The sequence below is a fragment of the Thamnophis sirtalis genome, unplaced genomic scaffold, assembly GCF_051295495.1.
Source record: "Thamnophis sirtalis isolate CommonGarterSnake01/CBP01778 unplaced genomic scaffold, rThaSir2_p1.2 scaffold_1, whole genome shotgun sequence".
Classification (NCBI taxonomy): domain Eukaryota; kingdom Metazoa; phylum Chordata; class Lepidosauria; order Squamata; family Natricidae; genus Thamnophis; species Thamnophis sirtalis.
This window is the reverse complement of record NW_028261381.1, coordinates 31,090,746-31,104,986: the sequence shown is the minus strand read 5'-3', so window position 1 is coordinate 31,104,986 and position 14,241 is coordinate 31,090,746. Positions and strand designations below refer to the sequence as shown.

The 14,241-nt window shown below is 37.1% G+C and overlaps 1 protein-coding gene across 26 annotated transcripts in view; it reads right to left on the bottom strand.

Moving 5' to 3' along the window:
• Window positions 1-14,241, bottom strand: part of BAZ2B (bromodomain adjacent to zinc finger domain 2B) — a 244,363-nt gene that overhangs the window by 7,655 nt on the left and 222,467 nt on the right. For 17 of the 26 annotated variants that reach the window (XM_087710070.1, XM_087710002.1, XM_087710016.1 and 14 more), the window contains 8 exons: window positions 13,411-14,087; window positions 10,880-11,159; window positions 10,374-10,529; window positions 9,345-9,505; window positions 7,030-7,340; window positions 6,484-6,619; window positions 4,935-5,081; window positions 2,235-2,500 (listed from right to left, as the gene is read on the bottom strand). In XM_087710070.1, coding sequence (XP_087566196.1) covers window positions 2,235-2,500; window positions 4,935-5,081; window positions 6,484-6,619; window positions 7,030-7,340; window positions 9,345-9,505; window positions 10,374-10,529; window positions 10,880-11,159; window positions 13,411-14,087 — 2,134 coding nt within the window. The remainder of the gene's footprint in view (window positions 1-2,234; window positions 2,501-4,934; window positions 5,082-6,483; window positions 6,620-7,029; window positions 7,341-9,344; window positions 9,506-10,373; window positions 10,530-10,879; window positions 11,160-13,410; window positions 14,088-14,241) is intronic. The other 9 variants (XM_087710010.1, XM_087710031.1, XM_087710092.1 and 6 more) reach the window with 3 other exon arrangements.

Genomic DNA, 14,241 nt, shown 5'->3' with positions numbered 1-14,241 from the left:
ATTAGGTAACTAAAAGATGGGCAATTGATGACACACCCAAGGAAGGATCTCTGAAGGGTTTTTCCCTGGATTGTGGCTTTTTCAATTTACCAATAGGAGGAACTGACATTTCCTTTAGTTTATATGACTCTCCTGGATTAGGGAAAGTCTGAGAATTATCCCATAAGATCCTCTGATACAGCAAAGGTTTGCAGGTAGCTTCAGGAGCTGTGCTTCAAAGCATCATGCATGCCGAAAGCTGAGGGGGAGGGGCTGCAAAGACTTCCTTGTTGAAGAAGCAAGTGCTTTGAAATTTATTTTTCAAATGGACAGTAAGTTGTGCCTTTCATTTCTTAATCATTTTAAGGACTATTTATTAAGATAAAAGGGGCTCTCTTTAGCCACAGCCTCACTCCTTTATGAAGCTCTGTGCCATTTTGGGGATTTCTTCATTATTAAACAACAAGGAAGAAGGCTGCTGAAGGCAAGCTAAAATAAAGAAGTGGGGAGTATCTTGAAAAAAAGCCAAACTGATGGAGAAATATAAGGGCAGAAGTTCATTATTTTTAATAATCTGTAGCTTGGTCTGCTTTGCTATGGGTGGCTAAAACTTTCCAATTTTTATGATTCCTGATTGGCCAGCAATTCTTAAGTGACTTACAAAAAAGCCACTCTTTGACAAAAGAGGAAGTTAAGAAGATAGAGGAGCAAATTATTAGAGATGTATTTGAAAAATCTTTAAATGAAATCCATCACTTCAAAGATCAGTTATGCTCCAAGGATGTTAAAAAAAACTTCTCAAACTACTTCAGAGATGCAAATATATGTAGAAAGTTACTAAACCACTGAGCCAATTTCACAAGTACTGTAGCTGACAATGCAGAGAAATTGATTGCAAATTTGGAATAAAAACCTAACACCAATTTTTATTATAATGTTTTAAATATAAATCTCCCAATACAATTGAAAAAAGAGCTCCTAGAAAATCTGCAACTTTTGAAAGGACTTTCTTTCCTCATGAACATTAACAAGGTTGAGAAATCCTTGAGAAAAAGAGAAGCTTATAACTACTTGACAAACATTGCAGAGAAGGAGAACATTTTATTCCATGAAGACAAGCTGGAAAAAGTAACTTAAACTTAATGAGTCAATTGGAATGAGGATGGATTTTATCGATCTGATATTTGTAATTGAAAGAAAGTCTTAATCTAAGGTTTGAAAATGTATTTTTAATATATAATGCTAAAGTAATTCCTAAAGTTTGTAAAATATTATTGAACGTGTATTTGAAAGCATCTATGTTAAGAGAAAGTTTAAAAAGATGTATTGGCTTAAAGAAAAGTTTAGAATTTTTAAAAGAATGTATACAAGAAGAAAAAATATTCCAAAAGAGTAGCTTGAAGGGAGTGATCTAAATTTTATGAGATAATTGGAGTTAGTTGAAATTTTATTGGTCTGAAGTGAAATATAAGAGGAAGAGGAAATTTAAAAAAAGATGTATTAGAATGTTTTGATTTTAGAAATGTTTTTAAAGAAGAGTTTAGTGTTTTAAAATGGATGAAAAAAAGTATTTTCTCTTCACGGTTAAAGAATCTGAAAGAATACAGTGTTAATACAGTTAATATAAATGGTGATGGTTTATAAAGATTATTAAGTGCAAACAGAAATACATATTACTTCCACAACAAGGAAGATAAAGCAGAAATGGTTAAATTGATTGTTCAAAGAAGATAATATGTTTAATTATTTTTTTTAAATTTGGATATCACTTCTGCATTTTGTGCTTGTGATGAAAAAAAATGAAACTTCAATTTTGGTTTTGCTGATTAGATAGATTTGTTGTTATAGAAATGACTAATTAGTTATATATTAATGTGTAAATGTAAAAATGTGAGGCTGTACTGTTGTTGTATTGTCTAAAAAAGTCAGAAGTCAATGCTTTTTTCTTTCTTCCCTTGTACCTCATATTTTCTTAATCCTCTCTTTTTCCTTCCCTCAATTTCCTATTTTTATTTTTATTTTATACATTGATAAGACAATAAAAGTCATGAGATAAAACAGAAAGGAGGAAGCAAGGCAGGGAAAGTAGAAGTGGAGTTTCATTCCATTCATCTGTTTTGTTCTTAGGTTGGGACCTGTCAGATCTTTCCTTTGCATGAGATTAGGGCAGGGTCAATTTTAAACAGCTCCTGTCACATTTGAGTGTCTCGGTTTGTTTTCAGATAAAATCTAAAATTAATGCACTCAAGCAATACCTGCAAAAAGCCAAGTCCTTGGATTCATCACGTTTCATTTTCTTCACAGGGGAGAGTGTTTCCTGTTTTGATGGACTAACAGAAATGCTGTCTTCGATTTTTCTCTTTTTGGACTCCGTTTTCCCCTTTTTAACAGAGCTGCTTACAGATGCTGAGTCCTCATCTTCCATTTCTACCCCTGGAGGGAATTTCTTGCTTTTCTTGTGTTCATTACTTTTTTTCCCTTTCATCTGATTTTTTTTAACTTTTAAAGTTTGACCACTTGCCTGTATCAGAAGAAACGAAACCAATAAGAGCAGAGCAAACATGTACTTATTTCTGTTAGCAAACCTGGTCCATACCTATCACTGTGGCTTTGTCAATATTGCTTTCATCTGAAGAGGGCCACAAGCTAAGCACACAAAAAGGAGTTAACTGTGCAGAACCTTCCTAAAAATGTCTTTAAAAAGTTATGAACCAGATGCTTTTAGGACAGCAGTTTTTTTCAAGGCTAAAGCTTGTATGCTGTGAGAACATGGCACATGACGATATAACCATGCGGATGAAAGAACAGCACTGGAGATGAATTTGTAACAAGGAACGTTTCAACTCTTCCAATCCAAAAATTCCAGGTACATGAAGTACTGACCGTAGTGCTGATCCTACTAAATTTAAGTCGAGGTTAATAAGAGGTTTTGTGAAGGCCACTCATCCCACTACCAGTCCTGTACACACAATAATCCTCTCCTTGGTAAATTGGAAATAGATACTGTATATTCGGAACCAGCTGCAATGGAAAGCCAATTTCTAATAGGCACTTGTGCAACTCCTCTACCTCACAGGAGCCCGATACCTTTCCAAAGAGCTTTTGGAACAACAATCAGTGAAGCACCAGGACAATGATTCTCTTTTCTATGCTTGTGATTGTGCTTTCCACTTATACACTATAGAGGAAGAAAGGTTCAAATGTGATGTTCAGAAATACATGGAGATTACATATATAATTTTTTGGATGCCACAATCAATAACTTGATTTTTGGAAATTACTGAAATGTGCTTTCTTAAATTCAGGGCAAGTCTAGAGTTCAATAGATTTGATCAGACTTCCTTTTCTCCATTTTCAAATTAATCATTTTAACTATTCTGATTATCCTACATTATTCAATCAGTTTGACACCAAGGCTAGAAATTTCACTAAACGATGTGGCAATAAAGAAAAGCATGTATTTTAGGATGGTGTTGCAGTTTAGTTCAGTTTTAACTTCTTTTACTTAGATATGAAAGAATAAACTCACTGGTTCAATACCTTCTTGATAATAAAGGATGAGTCCTGCAAAAGAAATTGCCCTGAAAAGTGGGAGGTTAAGAAACACTAAGTGAAGTCAAATTGCAATATGCCTAAAACCATTACGTGCTCTAATGACACCAACTCATACCATCAAGACTCTTCAAAATAATTTTGTTTTTAACAACATACAGAAAGCAAGTAGGGGTAGATAACATTTCCTGGTAGAAAGCTACTCCAAAGTGTAAGCGCAATCACAGAAAGGTCATGCCTATAAACATCTAACCATGGATCTAACCACTACTCCTTTGTTTCACATATGTGGGGAACTACAAGCAGATTCTCCAATGATGTTTCAGTTAGATGGATCAAAACTGAAGGGGAAAGGCGTGAAACATAAAAAATGTTAAAAAGTTATGATATTTATGTAGTTTCTTACCAAACACATCTAAATTATATTAAAGCAACCAAAATATCTTTACAATCCCCGAGGCATGCCACAACTTTTGAGACCCCTAATGTCTGGAAATTGAAAGTTGAAATATTTGACATGCCCTAAGCTGCATTGTGTTGCCAAATCATGTGGGCTATAAAGGCCAATATCAACACTTTGATTTCCATTTGGAAGCTCATAGGAAACGAGTGAAGGAACCAAAGTACAGCTATAATGTGCGCATATCAGTACCCTGCAGTTGGCTGCATTCTGGTCAACTGAAACTTCTATACCATCCTCAAAAATAACTCCCATGAACATTGCAGTGGACCAAATGAGAGGTGACCCAGACATAGGTTACTCTCTTCTTACTCTGCATAGGGCTGCAACTGTCTCAACTGATGAAACTGGGCAAAGCTTGCCTTGGCTATGACCTTCACCTCCCAATCTAAGCAATAGCTGAGTCCAGCAGAACCAAAACGTTGCAGACCTGCTCCTTCCCAGACAACCGCACCCCATCAAGAATGTGTGCTACCATCCATTATTCATCCTCATCAGCCTCCAATGCTCCTGGAGCACTGGGGGCTGCCACTTTAACTTCTGGTGGTCCTCGGTACATTAAGGAGCCACCTGAGGCTAGCTAGCAGGGACTCTAACCACTGGAAGCAAGCACATAAAATACATGTATCTCTAGCCAGAAGGAATCAAGGACTCAACAGAGCTGCTATAAAGTTTCAGCTTGTAGAAAGCCATCCAGATCCATGCAGTGCCTGGAGCAGGCCATCCTAGTTCTAGTCTTTCATTCATAAACTTCTACATTTCCATGTATTAGACTGGCTTAATGTCAGAGAGGTGAATTCTCTTGTACGCCAGAGACATTTGTGAGTAGTCAATATATTAATTTATAAATTGCAAACTATCGTGTCTTGTAGTTTAGGCATAATAATCAGATGGCAGTCAGCTGAAGGAAAAAATATACAGATTTATCTCCAATTCATATTACCTTTGCTATGCAGGCAGGACAAAACCAGTCACCATCCGGAATAGTACTGATCTTGGGCCGATGGCAATATGTATGGCAGCCTTTATCACAGCCATCACAGAGAAGCAGTAGTTCCTCATTATCTCCTTTTCGACATATTTGGCAGTACTAAAATACAGAGAAATTATTTCAGTTATCTTCCACTGGAACATGATAACCAGCATGCTATGAAGACTCTAGCAACACTTTAAAATTAACTGGTCCAAAATTAATGGACCATTGCACTTACAGCAGAAGTAGAGAAATAAATACATAGTCAGTCAAATAATTACCTCCACCTCCTTAATTTTATTGAATTTAGAGATCTTATCTAAGCCAAAATTCCCAACCAACTCAATTAGGGAGGAATTACGAAGGCAATTTGAAAATTGATTCCCAATTACTGTATATTTTGTATTTGCAATTGTGCCATATTTGTGTTTCAATTCGTGATAATGTGGAATTCAAATAAAAATATGATGCTCCACTAATGCTACATAGAGAAAGTATTAAATCAAGAAAAGTGTGTGGATAATGTTGAGCTTACTGCTTGCTGGTTAAGAAGGATGTAAATTTGGTATGGACAGTTCAAGCCCAAGAGCTAAATAGGGGTCACAATTGTCCTAAGATTTCATTTTTGAAGACTATTAATGACAATCTATATAATCTTCATTCCAATATATATTTGCCTAAAGTTTGGAAGGAAATGCTTTATTCCCCAATTTTTAGTGAAGAAACATCCTATAAAATGATAATATTTCCAATGTTAATGGAAAATCATTCCGGTGCAAACTAGATTAATATAATGTGCTGGAAACATACATATCACAATCACCAGTGAAAAAATAAGTTTGAAAGTTTGTAGCAAGTTGGAGAGAGAGAGAGTTATTTCGAGAGTGACACACTCACTGTTTGTTAGTACTTTTTCCCATTGATTACTACAGCATAAAAAGCTTCATTTTTCAGAAATCTGATGCCCAGGATTCATGCAAAATCTGTTACATGCATTTTCATGCCACTTATGAATATGCAATTAACATAGCGGTGCTTGTTAATTTGTTACTTCTATGCGGAAATGGGACATTTCAGCTTGTATGCTGTACAGCATCCAATCCGCACATACCCTTGTATTGGGTAGGCATGCAAAGAAGCCATGCACCTCTTTAAAGCATGTACTTTGCATCTCATCTTTCTGAAAAAGCCTTTAATTGCAGTTTTTGACCCAGAACCCCCATTATGGCAACGCAGAAGGCGTCACTTGATTAATTTGCATCGAGACCCCTCCCAGGGAGAGGCAAAGAAACTCCCTGAAATTCAAAATATGCCAGCAGAAAGGCTATTTGACATATGGAAGTTCAAAATACTGAATTGGGCTACAGGAGGACCCTTTATTTTTCTTTTCCAAAAATGTATCTGATCCACGTAAAAGTGCCATTTAATTGTCATTTTGGGATGCAGCGACAATGCTATCAACTTAGGTATCTGGAAAGGAGGAAAATAGGATAGGTAAAAATCAGTTCATAACACTTACAACTTTCATAATAGATTTTTCCCATGCTATTGTTTTCTGTAACTGCTGAATGCACAGAGCTACCTGTGCAGCACTGCGAGCTTCTGACAATGCCCTTCTCCATACCCTTAGCCCTGGAGCAATATCCTCTTCCATTCTGCATTGAAATATAGAGAAATTAAGCAGGTCACATCCATTTTCATCAGTTTCTGAACGTGGAACAATCATCGTCACATTGAAAGCCAAGCAATGACAAAAGCATACACAGCCAATAAGGGTAATAAAGGCTTAAGCAACTAAATTTGATGTAGTGCACAGACTGTGGCTACGTGCCTCAAAGCTCAATCACAACCATAAGATAACTTTGCAGGATTAACATACGTAACAGAAAAATAAATAAAATAAAATAAAATAAATAAATCTTTGCACAGCACCATGCATAAAAAATGCAGTCCATATGGATCAGAGACATACGAGAAGATACATAGATAAACACACAATAGGAAAAAATAGGCTCCAATTAGCAAAGAAGCACAATAATTTTTCAAGTTAATCTCAATAACCTACCCGTCACCATCACCACTAACGGATGGTGCAGGAGCAGGGACAGTAACTGTGCCCACATTATCCAGTTTGATCTGAATGGTGGTACTTAAGGGGCTCTTCAGATACCTTCGCTCTATGTTCCGCTCCAAGTCAGTGAGTCTGGTTACAGCTATATCTAGAGGGTTGTCGCTCTTCCGTTCTAGAGTACTGCTACTGCTTTCTTCTCCACCAACACAATCACCATCACGCTTCTTGTGCAATGGAGTGATTGATTTATGCTCATAATATACCAAGTCTTCCCTTTCCGATTCCGGTTCAGGGCACATCCAACCCTACATTTTAATACAAAATTGTGCACATATGTGTTTGGCACTGTTAACCATTTCAGTTTGGACAATGGAGGGATCATTTGTTTACCTCCCTAAACTGGGCATCTCTTTCCAGAAGTTCTCAAAAAGTCAAGAGCTGATTCCCCCCCCCCCCCCTCTTTCCTATACTACTGAAGACAACCACACACATTGATTTTTAAATCAGAGTTCTCATGTTACATTTTTGGGAGGAAAAAATAATCTGCAATTGTGGAAAATATACAACTGGCACAAATCCCAGTTTCAGATTTTTAATTTGTTTTTCTTTTTTTAAACCCTGTAATCATTTCTGATGACTCACAGTAACAAGGTTAATTCACATTAATTATATGTGATACGTAACACCTTCATATTGCACATTTTGTTAATTCCCCAAGAAAAAAATGCAAATATTTACATATGTTTATCCCCCCCCCCCAAATTTTAAATGATGCCAGAAGTCACATGTTGATCATCATGACTAATGGGGAACGTAGGTGGAATCAAAGAGCTACTAGCCTTTGTGCTCTTCGTCAGCGGAACTTACTATTCTGTTTGCATGCAAAATCAAAGGCTCTTTCCCACTTGCATGATAATGTGTTCCCCTGCCCCCATCCTCAAGAGGGGAGGAAAAGAGAAAATTGGGTCTCCACAGTAATCTTTTTTGCTGCACTTTGAAAACAAGGCCGGCAAATTTGCTGCCTGCATATGAGGGTGGGGGCAGTGATTGCTATGCAGCTGCTACTTTCGGAAAAATGAGATGCAAAAAGAGGAATTTTTCCTTCATCTCTCCCTGCTTTTACCTCTGTGCTTGTTGGGTAACACAGCTATCTCTTTACTGTCCAGCAACATGGAGGTTAGAGCAAGATCACTAAGACAAGACAGCAGCAGGAATTTCTGATAGGAGTATTGATCCAGGAGATTGTTATTTTTGCTAGAATCAAAAGCAAAGGAAAAGCTTGGCTGCTGGGTGAGTCTCTGTTTGGCATACAGAGAAGGATCCAGGGGCGCCCAGAGTCCCATAGGCAGATAGGAGGGCAGTTCCATGGTGGGCTGCTGACCTCCCTCAAGCTCTTCCTCCACCATGTGAACCCGAATGTTCACATAGGGGAGAACTTGCTTTTGCTGCAAGCTATGTCCTCAGTGGCAGCAGCCATTTTGGAGCTATGTGGATGACATACAAGACAGAAAATAAACTGCTCAAAGTTGCACTCCTTGTGTAGCAATTCTTCCATACACACAGGGGAAAGATGCTGTTTGCAATATACTAGTCTATCTTCCAGTAAAGATAAAACTAAAATCAAAAAGAAAAATAGATGCTATTGGTCTCCATCACTCCAAAACCTGACAAAAAAAATCCTAAATCTACACTCAAATGTTTTCCTGAAGCATGCAAATTTGAAGTATGATCCCAGAGAGGCTTTATTTTGAATTTAATAATATTGCATTAAATTCTACTACATGATGCTGAGGACTTGCAGATCTACGATGGTCATGTTTCCTCCATAATATTTATTTACTGACTTATTTTTATCCCACCTTTATTATTTTTAAATAAATAACTCAATATTAACATACCTAATGTTTCTTACTCCTCCTATTTTCTCCCCAACAATAACCCTGTGAGGTAGATTGGGCTGAGAGAGGGAGAGCATGGCCCCAGATCTTTAGCTGGCTTTCATGCCTAAGGTGGGACTAGAACTCAAGGTGTGTAGTTGGTGTCTTGGTTCATGAAAAGAGTTATATTTTTAAAATCCCATTTCCTAGTTTTTCCTCTGAACATTTAACCAACCATAAAAATAAAGCCCACTGCATAAGAAAAGAGGAAATCATTTCATTCCAGGTAATATTAATACATTCTTCAAAGTCTTTTGATTTCTTTTATTACTGAGAATAATCCTTAACTTTAGAAAATCTACTCTTCGTATGTTTGAATTAGCACTTTAGCCAATAATTACTAAATACAGATTTTACTGAAATAGATTTTACCTTGATCTGCAAACTAGCTGATGCCACTCTTCTCTCTAAATCCTCTACCTGCTGAAGAATAGCAATATCCGTATCCATGGCTTGCTCTTCTATGGACCAATTTTCTACAATATCTCGTGTTACTTGGTTTTCATCATTTTCATTTACTTCAATAATTGCAGCTGTATTTAGAAATTAGATTAGGCTATTTTAGTATAACTTTCAGATCAAGTGTTTTGTAGTAACAAAGAGGTCAATGGCAACAATCATTTTATCAATACAAGAGGTCACAATTAATCCAACAGGTATATGTCTATTGAATTACTTCTATAGACATATACTTGTATACCCAATCTATAGATGAGTAATGTATTTTGCTTTTCAGTTGAGTTTAATAGGTTAGAATGTTCCAGAAACTTTATAGCTCAGTAAAATGATGAGAGAATGGAGATAAGAAAGCTTTATAAAATTATGCATAGCAATGAGGAACTAAATCAAGACAAGTTTTTCCTCTTTCTCAAAACACTATAGCCAAGGAGTCATGGAAGAATAATTGGAAGGAGATTAGAACAAAGGAAAGGAAGTATTTCCTCACAACAGCATAATATAATATGTGGAATTCATTACCACCTAACCTGGTGATGGCCACTAACTTGGACGGCTTTAAAAGGGGACTGGAAAAATTGTGATCAGTCAACGGCTGTTAGTCTTGGAGGCCCACTGTTATTCTCTGGGTTGCGTAGCATGCCTCCAAATACCAGCTGCAGGATAACATGGCAGGAAAGAGAAATTATCTCTGCTTGTCAACACACCAAGTTGGCCATTGTGGGAAACAAAATGCTGGAGTAAGATGGGCTTTGACTTGATCCAGCATAGTTATATTCTAATGTGTTTTTTTTATTAAAGAAAAATGTCCATTAGCCATTTCATAATTAATAGGTTACCTAGACTTAATGTTGCTTCTGTGCCATCTGAGCTATTAGAAAGGAATCTTAAAAGATCTACTTCTCATTATACCACTGGAGATTTTTCCCCATTTAAATTACATACCATCTTTATTCTTGAGGCAAGCTAGAGTAATATAATCCATATGTTTTTGAATTTGCTTCTGTAAGGCCTTTTCTCTAATTCCCCTGAGATGCAACACTTTAACCAAAGCTTTTAGGTCCTCTGGATCAATAATTCTCCACCAGCCAAACTGCATTTCTGAATCAAAATATGGAGACAAAGAAAGATTTAAAATACACAAACATTCTATATGGGAAATGGGCACCCCAAAAACCTAGTTCTCTTAACATTAAAAGACACGGATATATATATGATCTCAGGGAAAACTACCGCATAGCTGAGATCCTTGCTGTTATTGCCATTGCATTGTTGCTGCCGCCACAGAAAACCTCTTTTCTAAAACAAACAAACAAACAAAAAAACAGTGGTCTGCCACAAACACACACTGGGTCATTTTAGAAAGTCCTAGTCTCTAACTAGAAGAACAGAACTAGGATTCTGTTAGAATTAGTTAGAAACCCCTATAAAAAGAATAAAATGGTACTGACCTTCTGGGATAGGCTTTGGACTAGGATAATCAGCTGGTTTGGCTACTTCCATAAGAACCGAAGAAGGTACAGAAGTTTGTTTCTCAGCCTGTGGCACTGGCGATTCGCTTTTACTTGTCGGAACACTGGGTGTCAAGAAAGAGCTACCATTGCCCTCTGACAGTCCTAGGCCGGACCCCATACTAGGCAGTGGGGATGAAAACGAATGATTTGAACTCATAACGCCAGTAGGCCATCCACAGAACTGAAGTCCCATTACAGGCAATCCAGTCTTCATCTGCTATCCAAAAAAACAACAACAACCCCAATTTGAATAGTTATAACTATTTGTTATATAACAGCTCCAAGCAGGAAATTGCAATCAGAATAACAGCGTTGGAAGGGACCTTGGAGGTCCCTTCTACTCCAACCTCCTGCTCAGGCAGGAAACCCTAGACCATTTCAGACAAATGGTTGTCCAAATCTCTTCTTCCAGTGTTGGAGCACCCACAATTCTGGAGGAAAGTTGTTCCAATGATTAATTATTCTAACTTAGGAAATTTCTCCTTAGTTCTAGGTTGCTTCTCTCCTTCATTAGTTTTCATCTATTGCTTTTTGCCCTGCCTTCAGGTGCTTTGGAGAATAGGCTGGCCCCTCTTCATTCAGTAAAAATCAGTACAGATTTTTAGTAAGAAGATGAACTTGCAATAATTCCAAATCAATACACACTGAGCCCCAGTATGGTGTACTGATTAAGATAGAGCAGACAGATAAAGGTATAAATCCCCACTTGATTGTAGCACTCACCGATATGATCCTTACATTAACCATTCTTTTTTAGCCCATCTTATTTCTTAGAGCTGCCAACATATGCCATTATCGGCTCTCAGAGAACAGATGGGATTAAAAAAAAAACTATTGACTAATAATAACAAGCATATGCAAAGAGTTCCATAAATGGCCCATCCTGTGCATGGAACAGACAGCATCTGTTTTGGGAATAGAACTATGATATGCATTTTCCAGAAAGATGTTTTGAGATAGGACAGGGAAGAAGGGAAATAGGGAAATAACATAGCCATTTGCAGTGGTACATGGCAACAGCAGCAATTAAGTGAAGGTAAGGGAGAAGGAAGGTGGTAGAAAGAGAAAGCGATTAATGGGCTGATCTGATGTGTTACACTTGAATTCATAATCAGAAGTCACAAGCATTAAGGAAGACAGTACTGGAAAGATGGGAAAGGGTTTTTTCCCCACAATTGATGGGTTTCAAATAATGGATTTAGTTCAATAATTAGCAGTATCACTTTAAAATATCACAATGCTTTCAGATAGTACAGTTATTGACATGCCAAAAAAAAATTCTTCTTCAGAAAATATTGTGGCCTTTTTCAACTCAGATTGCCTCAGGCACCATTTTGTATCCAACGTGTTCCCTTGCTTTATTTAGAAAACACACATTTTCTAGCATATGTTTCATATGTCCTCATTGCTTATAATAGGGAAATTAACAAATAGATTTTTTCTTTTTCAAAACCTTTTCAGAAGTGAATAGAGCTTGCATGCACAGTAATGCTTTCTGATGAGGGATGGCAGAAATTTGCAGGCATGGTTGCATCTTCTTGGAGACAACGTTTACTAAGATGAAACAGGACATTGTGCAAATAACTAATTTAAAGAGGTTAGCAGGGATCCCATCTCCACCACTCTACTCTGTAAATAGTTTCTAAGGAAAACAGTACGTACACCAAAGGTACCAGCAGATAACTACATTTAACAAACTTTAGATGTAATGGACATTTCTGTCCCAATCTCCACACTCTTGAACTAAGGTAGCATCTGAAACAAGGCATGGTATTTACACAATTTGTATTAATTTACATAATTACACAAATAATGGGAATTACTGCGTATAATGTATTTTCAGATTGAATGGATATTCAGAAATAAGACAAACTCCCTCCCCTGGAATGTTTTTTTATAAAATTGAGGTTTTACATAACTGTCTAGATTTGGATATTACAGTAAAGTTTCACTTATACTAACTCTACATAGAGAAACACCAAATATCCATAACTGAGTTCATACTCTATACTAAGCCATAGTTTGTACGGTTCACTGAAAAAGTCACAGTGGCTCAATTGACGCTTTACAAACTGTAATGATTGGCTCAGCTAGAATGATTTCAAATATTCCATTAGCCCAAACAAAACAAATCATATCAGGGCTTAGTACAATGTATGAACTCAACCACTGGACTCAATTTTGGAAGAAATTCCAATCAAGAGAAGCTGGAGAGAGAAAAGGAGAGTGATGATTAAACCAATTCCTTTCCTCCTTACGACTCCCTGCATCACCCACCCTACCCAACCAGACCTGAAAGATCTTCACACTCATATGCCCACAACTAGTAATTAACTTTATTTCTTTACAACAAATGGTAATCAGGATTCCTATCAATACTCTTAGCATCCATTCCATATTCTTTTTCTTCCTGTAGAAAACGCACAGGGTGAAACTTCCTGTGGAATAAAATGGAATAAAATGCTTACCTGAAGTGGTGACAAGGCAAATGGACTTAATCCGATTGGGCTTGGTGAAGAGGCTGAACTAATAAGTGGAGATGGAACAGGTGAGGGTGATTTAGAGGGAGGGTGGGAATGAGGAGTGAGAGATGAAGAAGAAGTAGCAGCAGCTGGTGAATCTAGGTGGGTAACAGAAGTGTCATCACAAGGAGTTCTGGGTAACAAGCTGAACCACTGCCTGCTCTTTTCTGTAAGAGTCTTTAACAGTTGGTCATTTGAAATCAATGGAGAGCTATAAAATTTCCCTGGCCCAGTTGCCACGGGATTAAAAAGATGATTCGGATCAGATCGTTCATTGCTGCTTTGTGATAAAGTGGCCTGGTGGCTGCACATTGAGGTTTTAGAGCTATTCTGATAGGCCAGCGAGCACCCGTTTGCTGCGCTGCCATTGGCTTTGGGAGCCAGAAGATCTGACTCGGGAGGCATTTTTGCTACTTCTAAAAGTTTGCTTAGCTTTGAGAAAGAGCCAGGCTTCTGCAGGAAAAGATTTGTGCTGTCCTTCTCTTTGACATCCTCTTTCGGATTACAATGTGTTGCATTTAAACAATTTAATTTTTCTTCAGAGGTCTCAAAAATTTCTTCTTTGATATGAATATTTTTGGCCTTTTTCAGCTTCTCTTTTTCTTTTGCAATTTCTTCCAGACCTGTAGGCATAGAAAGACAATAACTTAACTTAATTTACAACTAAAATGGGTTTGGTTTTCAGCTGTTAAAGCTGAAAAACCACATTATCATCTAAAAAAAACCCCCTATATCCTTGATTTATAGAATGATTTTTTAAAGTAGGATATTCATCTA